General features: G+C 33.5%; 1 protein-coding gene across 4 annotated transcripts in view; it reads right to left on the reverse strand.

The window, feature by feature from the left end:
• Positions 1–14,905, reverse strand: part of LOC100874918 (mind bomb 1) — a 488,386-nt gene that overhangs the window by 191,764 nt on the left and 281,717 nt on the right. Inside the window, exon 10 of one of the 4 annotated variants that reach the window (XM_076535771.1) lies at positions 5,381–5,399. The exons of the other annotated variants lie outside the window; for them this stretch is intronic. Coding sequence (XP_076391886.1) covers positions 5,396–5,399 — 4 coding nt within the window. The 3' untranslated portion in view covers positions 5,381–5,395. Of the gene's footprint in view, positions 1–5,380; positions 5,400–14,905 lie in introns of those variants that run through there. 4 annotated transcript variants of the gene reach the window in all.

Here is a 14,905-nt window from a genome sequence, read left to right on the forward strand (position 1 = left end):
TAGGAAATTTACGTTAAACAAAAATATTAATTTTAACAAATTTATAAAACAAATTAAAAATTCCCACAACGTATAAAAGTAGTTAACAATTATTTGATGTACACAAAACCTCAAATTTCCAAACATGTTGGCATGAAAATATTTATGCACGAACAAATTGGTGTGATAATTTATTTTCACTCTGCAATTTTCGCAACAAAATTGTGCCATGTAATTTTTGTTTAAAACGTATTTCTCTTGCAGTAATAATATCGACCTGACAATTATTTCACCCTATACAACTGATTGCAAGAGAAATTCGTTTCTCCTTTTTATAAAAAGATGTCGAATAACGAAATCAAATTTATTCATGAGCTTTATATTCGTTATATTAAATAAGCTTTGCCTAACACAGCCACCAGTATCGTAGCTCTCTAAACGAAAGAATATTTCAAGTTGAAATATCTATAAAACACGATTTGGCAGATACGCCCGTATTCCGGAGAGCTTCTCAATTACCTCACTTCGTACAGAGAGCAGAATTGAACGAAACGAAGAAACGAGCTAATGATAAAAGACAAATACGAGAAAGAAACAGAACGAAGAAGAAAAAGGAAAAAGGAAAAGCTGTGCCTGGGAGGAAAGCTTCATCAGACCGATCGAAAGGAGTCCACGCGACTGTTTGCCTTTCCGCCCCCTCTTCCAGCTCGATTTTCTCAGTGAAAATTTCGTGAATTTATACACGGTAGTCGTTCGTAATTAGCCGAAATGAGAATTGGCCCCCAAACTACGAAGCTTCAACCGAGTCGCTTAATTGAAAGCGACGCTTCGCTGAAAAGTCGGATTCTCGGTCAATGCGCATCCATTCTGCAATTACACGCGATGCGATTTGCCGGCAAACATCGACCACCAATGCAAATGCACCGTTCATTGGTTGAATTTTAATAAAACGGAGAATCGAAGGGGGATTATCGGCCGTGAGCCTTCAAACGAACATTGCCAATTGATTTTGAACGGGCACTGCAAGAAAATTGATTTCCTCCAAGGCAAACGTTAACTGATGAAAAACCACCCGCGAAATAATATTGAAATATAAATGTGTTTCCAGGTGTTATGAAAAAGCCGATGCAATTAAGAAAACATACAACACTGAGAAGATGAACCCAGCGAATTTAAAAATCAATTCTTTGTTCTTTGAATAATTAACTCTTTGAAAGTCATCGAGCGGTTTTTATAACACTGCATATGAGTGAAAATAAAAATTCTAATTGATATGTTTTGTTGAGATGATAAAACGGCTTGCAGAAAATAATCTTTAATTATTAATATTATATTGTATAATTTTTTGATGCATGATGCATGTTTTGAACTGTTATAGGTACTTCATACTAATAAGATAAACAAATACTTAATATTAAAGCGAAAGAACTGTCGTATTAAAGAAAAGCTTATAAGAAAAAGTGTAACAAACTGACATCCAAAAATATCACAAGTTGACTGTTCGAATGAGTACAGTTGTTGATAAATTGTCGATAATTAATAATTACAATTACTAATGTGAAATCATCTGTAAGAACTATATATATTAATAAATATTCCTTGCCGTTTTAGTAATTTTTTCTCACTGTCCAATTATAAAAAAAAAACTACAATAATTTCTATTAATAATTCCATAAATATGCAAGTGTTCCATGTCCAAGAGCAAAGTGCTAAAAATCACGGTTCGTGATCCTAATAATATGAAATATGATTCAAAAGAAACGAGGAAAAAGGTAATTATTCTGGTTTTAATTTATTAACAGAAATTCGCGGTTGCTTTAATTTCCGAGCACCGAATGAAAATTTATACCCTGACAGGTTGAATAAATCGAAATGAATAGTAATGCGAGGAATAAGAGTACCGTGGTAAACGCGGAAAAAAATCAAAACATCGATCATAATCGATAATTGAAATATTCGAAAAAATTTAAGAAATATGTATGTATACGAAGTTGATAAATGTGTTTTCGAAACGCAAGCGGAATAAATTGAATTTGTAATGCCCGATAAATTTCAAGGGAATTTCATTATACGTGGTAATACTTCGAATGAAGATAGTTCGATTGAATTCACTTCCTGTTTTTCCTATTTCAACGATTCAACGCGGGAGAAAATACAGTGGATTTATAGTCGGCGATAGTAATTGGCTGAGGCGATGATTGGAACTGCCTGGCAGCGTTATTCATTGCTTAATTGGAAGTGGAGAATTTCTCGAGTTCAAAAGCCCTTATTAATCGCACAAAAAATAATTTGAAAGCAACATTTTTTAGTAAGCAACAGAATTTTTTTATACTTCCGACATTTTATCGGTTATCTTTTTTTAAAAGGAAAAATTGTAGTACCTAATATTTTTCCAACATCTGATATTGATTCAGTTTCAACTTCCTATACGCGATTCGTAATTAAATGAAATTTTTATACGCTTTTTAAAGAGAGTTTTTCTCTTTTGATAAGCAGAAGTTTGTTATATATTTTTTAGAAATACTTGTTTAATTTTTTGAAAGATTCTGTTGAATATAATAATTAGTTGCATTGACTATTTATATTTTATTTTTATAGCACGATTTAAGCAGTAATTTTTCAATAATTAAGTATTTTATTTTATACAATTCTGAGACTTGTGCTATATCACATAGACATATTAAAGAATTTGCAGAAAATGCATGCTTGAAATAGTGAACCAAAAATGATATGAACCATAACGATTTGCAAACTACTACTAAACTAATACTACTGGATTGGAATATTCTCAGTGCACCAAATTATCAAGTAAAATAAATCTTTTATTCTACCGAAGCCAAAGAATACGGTTAATTGACTACCAGCTAACTAAAAACTAAGAACTAGAAAGTTATTTATCTAACTTCCCCAGTTCTTAAAATACACTGAGTGTACCATATAGGACTTCATCCGAACGCAAAGTTTTCCCGAAAACGAGGCAGCCTAATTAAAAAACAATAGACATCGAGCGTTAACGGGGCCGGGTTGCGAGAGGCTGGTGTTAATATTCATAAAACGAGGTAGCCACTGTCCACAGTTTTAATCAGACCTCCAGCTGGTGTATAATAATGAAAATAAAATTTCCTGTTTAAATTTCGTAGAATTATTACGGAACATCGTGCTGTCACGGTGTTGAAAAATAGCACGCACATACAGGCACGAGTTATGACGGACACCAGAACATGAACGTTGAAATACCGAGACTGAAAAAGAATTGTTTTCTTTTTTCGAGTCAATTTCGAGGTTCGAGCAAAGTACGATCAAAGATTCCTCGTTTATTTGCCGAATATTGGACGACGAAGCGAGCATCGATCGACTAGGAATTATTCGTGTAACTATCAATTCTGGATCATTGATTTTCCGGCGGCTTGCGTCGAGCCAGGAATTTAATAATAATTTCGGGAAAATTTACGGCTCCCATCAGTCGGATATTCAACTTTGTAAGTGAAATTCGTCCGGTGCATTTTAATAACGACGACAGAGATACGACGTAACGTGTCCTCGTTGCTTCCGTCAAAGTTTACGTATTAATTATTCATTCCGATTAAAACGAGCTCGAATAGCTCGCTGGATACCTGACAATAATTTATTACAATGTGCATACGATTTTTACCGATTTATGATGTCGATATTAACAGGATATAAAATATAAACGGGAATAAATTTACAGATGATAAATGAATTAATGTGCTACTGTTAAAAATGTGTATGACGAGTTTCCAGAATTTAAGGTAAAAGCGAATTAAAAAATAATTTTATAAAAAATAAAGAATTTAATATAGTTAAAAAATAATCCATCAAGATTTTTCAATTAGGAATTTATAAAAAAGTTGTTAATTGAATTTTCTACTTGAAAATTAAATTTTTATTTTGAATTAATATTTGTTAAATTAGAAATTAAAAGTGATTATAATCAAAGTCGATTTCAATTAATAGTTGACTTTTGTTAATCGAAACTTTTCATAATTAAGGTTTAATATTTTTTAAAGCTTGTCACATTAAAAGTTAAAAGTTACTGTTAATTAATTAACAATTAACAATCACCAAATTAACGATTAGTTTCAGTCGTGGTTTTAATTTTCATTACGATGAATTTTCATTCGAACCGATTAAATTTAATACGAGTCGGTCAAAGACTAATAATGATTGTTCAATCGAATTTATTCGAATTAGTGACAATTTAAATCAATTGTTGATTGTAATTTCCCCAAATTAAGGATTACAAATTAATTTTCAGTTGAAGCTTATGCTCTCTACAATACCCTCGATTGATAATTACATTTAATTTGCTAATTATAACCTGGGATTTAATTATTAATCATGTTGAAATTTGTAGAATATTACGAGCTCAATTTATTAGTATTTCTGTCACTACCTCATATTTTCCTTTGTGTTAACTGTGTTTCATAGCAACAACATATCTCAATTATTATCTGGATTATTTATTAAATTTATCAGCTCAGTTATCAAATTTAGGCAAATTAGATTAATATGCTGTATATGAAGTTATGAATTATTATAATTGCTCAATGTATTAAATCAACATAATCTTTAATAGCACTTAAATTCTAATTATCAACTTAGAAAAATTATAACTAAGAATTAAGAGCATTTTTTAATCGAATCTTGTACAAGTGCCAATTATTGAATAATTTATCAAATTCATAATTAATTAAATCTCAGTTAAACGTCTTCATCAAATCTCGTGCAAGTGGAAATTAAATTTCAATATTTGATTAGACAGGATTGAATGAAAAATTAAAACAACGATTGAAGATAATCTTTAATTTAGTAATTAGTAATTATTCATTACTAGTTGTTCACAGTGATTTTCAATCTTTAATGTGACAAGCTTTAATAAAAAATTAAATCTTAATTCACAATGTGGTAATCATTCGACAGTCTATTCCAATTTAATTTTTAGTTAAAGAAAATTTAATTACGAATTAAACAGCAATTGTTCATTAACCAGTTAACTGTGGCGATCTCTTTGCAAAGCGCGCACCAGTGTGTGTCACGATAATCAAGCAATGACGAATTAGCTCTCAAGAATTCATGAATTTATCTCAAATCATTTACACTTTTTATTTGTTTATTTCATTTCGTGTTGACCTCTAAACATTTTAAATAAATATAATTTAGTTTTCGCCAAAATTAAAATTTAAATATCAAATTGTAACAAAATTTTACGCATGACGGATATAGTCGTCATGACACAAAATTCTGCCACATCGCCATTACGGATATAGTCGTCAAACACACTTAACTGATTAATGGTGAATTAAATTAAAGACTTCATGAGGTGTTTGTAAGCATGCATATTACTTACGAAGTTCATCTCCAATTTCGTTTCACTGCAATCTTCATAAAATGTAGCTTACCTGAAACAAAAAAAATTAAAATTCAATTATTCGTAGCCTTATTACGTTCGATAATTTAATATCCTCTTGATGAAAGCTATTATAAAGATTATAAATATTCTTCTCTTTTACTATAAGATTATAAATATCTATTGTGATTATACAACAATTTTTAAATTATAAAGATAATATTGTAAAATTAACTTTTTTTAAAATTTTACCTTAATTAATCGTTGAAAGAAAAATTTACTAAACGAAACATCTAACAAAATTATTTTTACAAGTTTTGCCCTTTCATTACGGGTTTTATTAACCTTTTTTTATTACAAAAATAGTTTAAATGAAAAATCTGAATCTTCTGTTCTTTATTGAAATGGCGGTATCAATTACGACTGATTCAATTGCATATCATTCTTTTTGAATCACTACAAAACACAATTTTGTCTCTTTTTATTGCAATATATCACATCCCATTTATCTTTTAAATTGCATGAAGCTCTAGTTTTTAATTCGAACCAATGTAGAACGCAAAACGGAATTCCTTTAATCCAAATTTAATTAAAAATATAAAGTTGCGTTATGCAACAAAGATTCTTTCAATATATAGGATGCTTTATGAACGGTAGTAAAATTAAACAATGGATGAATCTGCATGGAAAAATGAGTAAAAACATATAAAATAATAACTTTTCGTATATGGCTTGATTTTTAAAAAAATTGAAATTAAATTTAAACATTTCTTAAATATTGGTAGAAAAATTTGTTCACATTGCAGAAAATGATAAAATCAACTGATTGTTTCTTAACTGTACAGCAAATAAATATAAGTCAACAAACACAATTATTAATATTGCTAAAATAGATTTATTACTTCATATTACATACTTTAAGTTTATTACTTGTGTGTGTTCATATCAAACTTTAGTACTATTAATAACTTAATTTATTTGTTTAATAACATTCGTTAATTCTCAAAGTAATAAAATGTTGTACATATCATGTCATGCATCGTTAACAAATTTTTGTTATAAATACATCAAAACCACTCAAATTCAGTTTTTAAAAAAATGAAGCGACATATGAAAAAATTTTGCTGTATATTTCTCACTTATTTTTTCATGTAGAATCACCTTTTCTTTTAGTAGTACCGCCATTTCTAAAACACCCTGTATGTATATAAAAAGCTGTTTAATTTATGCAGGAAAATAGTTCTTTATTTTACGTGCGTTATCGCAACATAAAAATAACAAGCGTATGTTTTATATCCTTTATCTCAGCGTGCTATTTCTGTTCGTCCTCGACGTCTGACCAATTTCGCCTTGAACTACTTACAATGACGTCTGACTCGTGTGTTCAAGCTTTTTCCACTTATTCCCGCACTTGCCAGAAAACGGTTTCGATCTAATAATTTCGTTGTGCAAAATTTTACACTGTGAAACTAATTGATCTTGCCAGTACATGTAAACCACCGTTTACATAATACATACGATTTCACATTAACAAAATCTCATAAGGAATTTGAATCTTCCAAGGAAACATATCAAACCGCGACACATCGATTTTAATGAAACTTATGTGAAAGATAGTTCTCAAGAAAATATTTGACACGTATTTCTTTTTATCGGCCATCGTTCACATTGAAGGGGTGAAAATAGCCTTCGAAGTTGGGAGTTGAAATCATATTTATGGGAATATCACCGGAATCAAAGAAGATAATTGGATTCTATTTTTTGTAAATTGTTGGTCTTTAAATAGGGAATTTTTGTGCGGAAAGAAATGTCAATAAACTTTGTTTAAATAATATTTTGAAAATTTATAATTTTTGTTTAAATTTTTGCACTAAATGTTGATCTATTTTTTTGCAACTTCGTGTACGTAAACTATGGACAAAAATAGAGGATATGTGTTTTTGGAATTTGTTGTTTGTTGCAATGTTCATTCGGGACGCCTTAGTTCATGTGCAACGTGTATTTGTTTACGAAGCGTTTTTTACGTTTGTCGCATTCTGCTGTTGTGAAAAATGAGGGAAGAATCGGAGCAACGAATTTGCATCAAATTTTCCTTAAAACTCGAAAAGAGTTCTTCGGAAACCATCGATATGATGAAGAAGGCATTTGGGGATGAGTATATGAGCAACACACAAATCAAAGAGTGGTATAAGCGGTTCAAAGATGGCCGCACATCTGTTGATAGTAACCCACGCTCTGGGCGGCCTTCCACGACAACAAGACCTAATAATATCGAACGTGTGCGATTTGCGATCAACGAAAATCGTCGATTGACTGTGCGAGAACTAGAATGTGATCTTAGAATACCGAAAACTAGTTTTGGCCTCAGTTTTGATCAAGCGGTGATTGGCTTCTTCATCGCGATAACGCGCCAGCGCATGCATCGAATCTTGTGCAGCAATATTTGACGTAGCACAAAGTCATACAGCTCCGTCAGCCTCCGTATAGTCCTGATGTAGCTTCCTGCGATTTTTGGTTGTTTCCAAGATTGAAAATGCCACTCAAAGGACACCGATTCGACGATAAAGAAACGGTCGAAACTAATACGACGAAAGCTCTAAAGGCTATTCCGAAAAGCGAGTTCCAGGACTGTTTCCATAAGTGGAAAGGTCGTTGGCAGAGTATTCTACAATCAAATGGGGACTACTTCGAAGGATGCCACCAGCCTAATGACGCAGGATAACACCAGCAGGGAAATATGAAGGAAGGTCGGATACTTTTGGGACAGACCTCGTATATTACAATTACATATATCACTTCCACACTTCATTACACAAAAGCAATTACGAATTGCAAAAAGGACAAAATTTTGTTAAATCATAATACCCAGTTAAACCAATGCTGAAATGTTAAACGATAAATTGTTTTGTTTCAGATTACCTATTTTCCTTGATGAAAATAATAATTACTTTCATAATATTTCAAATGGTATATTACATTTTCATTCGTACATTACAATTTTAATTAACAAAACGGAACGTACTTTCGAAATACCTTCGAGTTGAAAGATCGCAAATCGGTCAAGGATCTACAGGGTCAATATCAATTTCCCGTTGTATTTTCAACGAATTTCAACTGTGCCGAGTATCGAGAAACATTTTCCATATTCACCTCTTCAAACCGCTCAATTTATATTCCTCAAGTTCCAACCGGCGTTGGTTCAATTCAAATCAGCCCCCAGTTGCTGGCGACTGACGTCGATATTTCTATTCTGTTAAAACTTGCTCGCATTAATATTCATTGCGATCTCGGGGCGACCTTAACTCGTAAACATTCCCCAAGAAAATTTATCTCAATGTCTGCTTTGACGACCATGAAGCCGTTTAATATCCATTAAGATGCAACCGAACAATCTACGAATCTCGCCAACATCAATCAACGAAAACAATATTGTTACTCAATCCGTTACACTTTTGTTCAAAACAAATAATCTGGCAGTTGTCTAAATAAATCCAGATTAATTATCTAAATTTTTGCGTTTCGAATTTTTATCATAAAAATTCAAGAATCCTAATATTATTAAGTAAATTAATTATAATAAATATTAAGTAAATTAATTGTGCTATTAATTACTTTTTCTTACATATTGTATCCTGCTTTTAATGAAAGAAGTACAAAAAATAAAAAATTTAGAAAATTTGAAAATTTGCTTTGTTTTCTATCTTCTGCAATTTTACGTTCTCTAATTTTTCACGCTCCCTGCAAGACTTTTCTGGGGCCTGGTTAGTGTCAGTTTTTAGGTCCTTGCAAACTTCTTCACTTTTCTTTTTACGACTCTTTTCCGCCGTGTCTGTCCTTATCCGAATTTTTCAACGGTTTCTAAGTTTACTACTTTCTCGATTTTCTCTCTCTGCTTTTCCTTTTTCGAGGAGTATCAGGAACAGGAATTTTTGAGTCAACATTGCTTGTTCGTGGACGTAGGAAAATATAAAAAACTTGAACCGAATCGGAGTCGTTAATTTGAACCTTCCATGCGAAAGCTAGCAAAATGGAAGTAAGGGGATAATATTTCTAAAGAGAAGAGAGATCTTGTTCTTGAAGAAAGATCGTGGAAGCGTGAAAGACGCGATCGTCATCAATTTACTGCCATATCGTCAGGCAATTTACACAGGGTGAGTTGCAAATAGTGTTATCCTAGTTTTCCTCGGTAAGGTCCACGCTTGAAGCGGAGAAGTCTGGCAACATGAACGTTAGCTGACTGTGTAAACAGTTCTGCAGCGTCTAATGATTCATCCTTAGCAGCTAGGACTTCGTTCAATGTTTCGAGATTGCACACATCGGCAACAACCCTCTTGCTCGTTCGCCGTGTTACGTTTGACCTGGTTTCCTCCAGTTTCGAGTTAATTGCGTTTACGTGTAACCGAGTCGGTCGCCAACGAGCGTCAGACAGAGAGCCGTTTTTACGTGTCGACGGATACGTCTTAATGTCCTGTAAAATCCCCGGGAATTCAATGACTCTGGATTAACTGGCAGCGACAGCCGGAGAACGGCCAAGACACCGGCACCGAACAAACGGCATCCTTCGGAGACAGTTTTAGACACGGAATTGCTTTCCCACGTGTACTCATTTGGCCCGGGTCACCGCGATTTATCTTTCGCACGGCAACCAGTAGCCAACAGCCCCACGCTAATGTAACGAGCTCTGCCTTTTCTACGCTTGTTATTTGCATTCTTCCGGGAATGTTTTGCGGATCGTTTCTTGCTCGACGACCGGCAAGGAATTATCTATGATGGTTAAAAACCTCCTTGCGTAAGAAACAAGCTCTATCTTGTGGCGATCCTTTTACGCGAGGTACACTCCGGCCAACTAGATTTCTTTACTGAAATGTATGTGGACTTAAAAAGTATTTCATTCGAGAACTTTTTTAAAAAACTTGAAAACTGAGGGACATGAAAATTTAAAAACTAAAAAACCTGAAATCCGTACCTTAAAAACTCAGAAACTTAAAACCCTGAAAACAAATTTCAAAAACTTGAAATCCGAAAAATACTCGAATATTAATGATGCGTACAATAATAAGAAAACTTTTTACCATCGATAAAGTATGAAGCAAATATCGAAGACCGCAATACGACCACAGAGAAACCAAGTTCACTACTGAAGCAGGAAGCAAGCTACAAATCAGGTGATTCGCAAAAGACAAAGCTATTAGTGGCAGCAAACTAGAAGGAGTTTATGGCGACCAGTTATGAGGCCATTCTCGCAGCAGCCACGGGTTAAATCCCGTACAAGGACGTTTTCACGGTTGATACGGAACCGGAAGAGCGTACCATGCGCCCATTGTATGAGACCCATCGACATTGGCCTGATATTCTACAGCGGAGTGGCGCACGAACCTATCGGAGCAATTAAACTACCGGCAGACAGGGGTAGGTTGTGTGATGTCACGGCATAACGGCGGCCATTAAGATAACACGCCCGGGGGTGATTAGCCTGCCTAATTACTGCGAGACGTCGTAGCTCGCCTATGCTTGCCTCCGCTATCGGACATGGTCCTCTATTCTCTGACGAATCTTCAGCAACCGCTGGGCACACCTGTCGCTCCGAACCTCTTCTTCGTCACTTCCTTGCAGAAAACGCGCCAGGTGCTACAGTTATTATTTACGATACCCCACAGGAAGACCCTATTTACTAAGAAAACGGGAACTGTTAAGTTGTAGCGAGTCGATTACGTATTACAGCAAGAGTAGACCTCAGTGCAAGTTTTTAGCAATAGTTTAACAGTTCTTCCTTCAGACACATTTATAGTTTCAAATTAATAGTTCTTTACCCACAGCAACAATATGACCCGTCATTATATTCTAGCGAGTGTTTTTTGATTTATTGTTAGTCACATCTGGTTGTTAGAATCAGCCTTCTGCAGCAATTTTGCAGGCATTTATTGACAGTTCTATTTATTGCAATCGTTAGTTTGGAAAAAGACCTTCGCAACTTCCTGGTCAATCTGAAGATCAACTCAGTCAGTGAAAAAATTTCAGTTTTTGTCTAATTTTTATATTTAAGTCAATATTGTTGAGTAACCTAAATTAATAACTTCCTTTAAATGGTATATTACAAATTATCTTTTTCATGTATTGATACTGATCACAATTTTTCTAATCTGCCTTTTCAGTTCAAATAATAAATTGATAAACAGATATGTTATAAATCTTCTTCCTATACCTTGAAAACGTGACTAAATAGGTCAAATGCAAATTCTACTTTCATCCTACACATGTATCCCTAATATATCAATATTTTCCCTGAAATATCTTTAGGAATCTAAATGAATGTATTTACCACGTTATCTGCAAGATTTGGAAAGGTATAAATGGAGAAACAGAAAAATTCCCTCGATTTGCATTAATCAGTTGGAATTGATTTCCGTTAAAAGAACCGTCCTCGTTGTTAATATTTGAATATGATAATGCAGCGATAAGGTATTCAAATCTTGAAACATTTTCATCGCCGAAGGCCTCTGGGAACCGCGGTGAATTTGTAGCATTTGCAACTTCTTAGAATGCGAAACAAGTAAGACGCATCCACGCCATCTCGAAAATTACATTCAGCCGCATCTTAATGCACAAATGATATTCAGGCTTTAAAAAACTTCCGCATTATCCGGAGATAACAGCGACCAACTCGTTTCGTGATTACTCCGATTTTTTGTCCCGTGAAATACGAATCCTTTCTTGCGGCCGAGAGTTACTGAACTGGCGGTTAATCAAAGACACTACATTCTTTTCCTTCGCAAACTATTTTCATTTGCGAGTTGTATTAAACTATGATTAGATTATTCTCTTGCAAATATTCTTATCGTTACCTTTCATTTCAAGATTACAATTTTTTATTAATACTCTATGTGTAAAGCTTGAGTGAGTGTTGAACTAATCACTATTTTTAGCAGTAAATTTAGTGGGAACGTAGGGAATTCAGGGATGATGGGATTTAGAGATATATCGAGGGATGTAGAAATATAAAAGGATATTTGGATACAGAAATCTAAAGAAATACGCATTTGGTAATTTCTGAATAGGAATCTAGAGATTTACGGATGCAGCGATCTTGGGCTATAGAAACCTAGGCATCTAGGGATCTAGGGATAATGGGATCTAGGGGCAATGCCATCTAGGGATAGTGGCATCAGGGGATAATGGGATTTAGGGATAATGGGATCTAGGGATAGTGGCATCTGGGGATAATGGGATCTAGGGATTATGGGATCTAGGGGTAATGGTATCTAGGGATAGTGGCATCTAGAGATAATGGGATCTAGGGGTAATGGGATCTAGGGGTAATGGGATCTAGGGGTAATGGGATCTAGGGGTAATGGGATCTAGGGATAATGGGATCTAGGGATAATGGGATCTAGGGATAATGGGATCTAGGGATAATAGGATATAGAGATAATGGGATCTAGGGATAATGGGATCTAGGGATAGTGGCATCTAGAGATAATGGGATCTAGGGATAATGGAATCTAGGGGTAATGCCATCTAGGGATAGTGGCATCTGGGGATAATGGGATCTAGGGATAATGAGATCTAGGGATAATGGGATCTAGAGATAATGGGATCTAGGGATAATGGGATCTAGGGATAATGGGATCTAGGGATAATGGGATCTAGGGATAATGGGATCTAGGGATAATGGGATCTAGGGATAATAGGATATAGAGATAATGGGATCTAGGGATAATGGGATCTAGGGATAGTGGCATCTAGAGATAATGGGATCTAGGGATAATGGAATCTAGGGGTAATGCCATCTAGGGATAGTGGCATCTGGGGATAATGGGATCTAGGGATAATGAGATCTAGGGATAATGGGATCTAGAGATAATGGGATCTAGGGATAATGGGATCTAGGGATAATAGGATATAGGGATAATGGGATCTAGGGATAATGGGATCTAGGGATAATGGGATCTAGGGATAATGGGATCTAGGGATAATTGGATATAGGGATAATGAGATCTAGGGATAATGGGATCTAGAGATAATGGGATCTAGGGATATTGGCACCTAGGGATCTAGGGATATAGGGATATTTGTATATAGTGATCTAGGGATATAGGGATGTAGGGATATAGGGATCTAAGAATGTGGGGATCTTCTTCCTAGTAGTATTGATCCTTCTTCCTTGTACGAATTTAGAAATTTGTCAAAACTAAATAAATGATGCACTGCAATGAATTTAAATTTAACCTCTTATTTGAATGTGAAAGAATATTTCATGCAGTAAATTATCTTTAATCCTTGTAATTATATTTCATACTTCTTCCATAAATCTCTACATTTTTAAGAAAATTTAAAATAGCATTGCACGTCAAAATTAAAAACATGTCTATAGCAAATATTATTCTTATCTCCGCATATTAAATATTATGATTTCTTTTCTCCGTGAAATTTATGAATTTATTATGAACAGTCTTCTTAAATTTTAGTCATGTATCATTGATTTGAATTTTACAAAAATTTCATAATAGAGTATACTTTCTCACACCGTTTGCTAATACTTCATTTATTTTTTAAATGTTCGAAGTTTTACCGTAAAAATGGACAGGTAATCACTCACTAGATATTTCTTTCTTTTGAAAGAGCGAAATCCATCAGCTTTTAAGATTGATCGTGATTTCAAGCGATGCTTGATGATAAGTAAAAATTAAACAGACAGTTTCAACTCACTATGCTGATGTAACATGAACGATGGCTTCTAACGATACGATCCTGATTTCAAATGTTAATTGTTTCTGCTTTGAATAATTATCTGACAGTCTGCTGATGGATAATTGTGGCCACTTGTGAATGTGATTGATTACTACTGTGACATCGTGACCCACATTCTCATGTATTCCTCGAATTTTCAGCTTCTTTTCATATTATTTTTCGCTCTTTCAACCTTACTTCTTTTTCTCGACATTCTCTATTCTTTCCTTTTCGTTTATCTTCCTCTTTTAAGTTTCCTTGCCTTCCTTACATTCTTCATGCTGGTTTTAATACTTCTTTGACACAGTTACTTTTTCATGCGACTTTTTAAAGATTAAGACAAGTTCTATAATAACATTTTAATTCTAATTTTGTGCTTGCATAGTATAAATGTTTTATTGTATGCGCCATTTTATATTACCATTCGTATTATACAAGTATTCTATATTTGAATGTTATTTTAATTATCTCCTTTTACAAGTAACAAAAAGTTGATTTGAAACTTTTTCATTTTGTTATTTCTTTTATCGATGACTATGACTTTGCTTCAATTTAAAATCTTAAGGACTCACTTAACATACTTTACATTTAATATTTCAAGAAAATGATACAAGATATTTTTTAAAATTTTCTGCTTAACATTTTCTTAAGTTTCTATTTAACCACTTTGTAGTACACTTAATTAAAACTATTAAAATAACTAAACCAATGTAATATGAAAAAATTAAAATTTCCTTTAAAACAATCGAATTAAAATATTTTAACTTGAATTAAATATCTTAACTTAATAAAACAACTCAATGTACAATAAATTGAAACTAGCTGTATATA

The sequence above is a fragment of the Megachile rotundata genome, chromosome 1, assembly GCF_050947335.1.
Source record: "Megachile rotundata isolate GNS110a chromosome 1, iyMegRotu1, whole genome shotgun sequence".
NCBI classification, from domain to species: domain Eukaryota; kingdom Metazoa; phylum Arthropoda; class Insecta; order Hymenoptera; family Megachilidae; genus Megachile; species Megachile rotundata.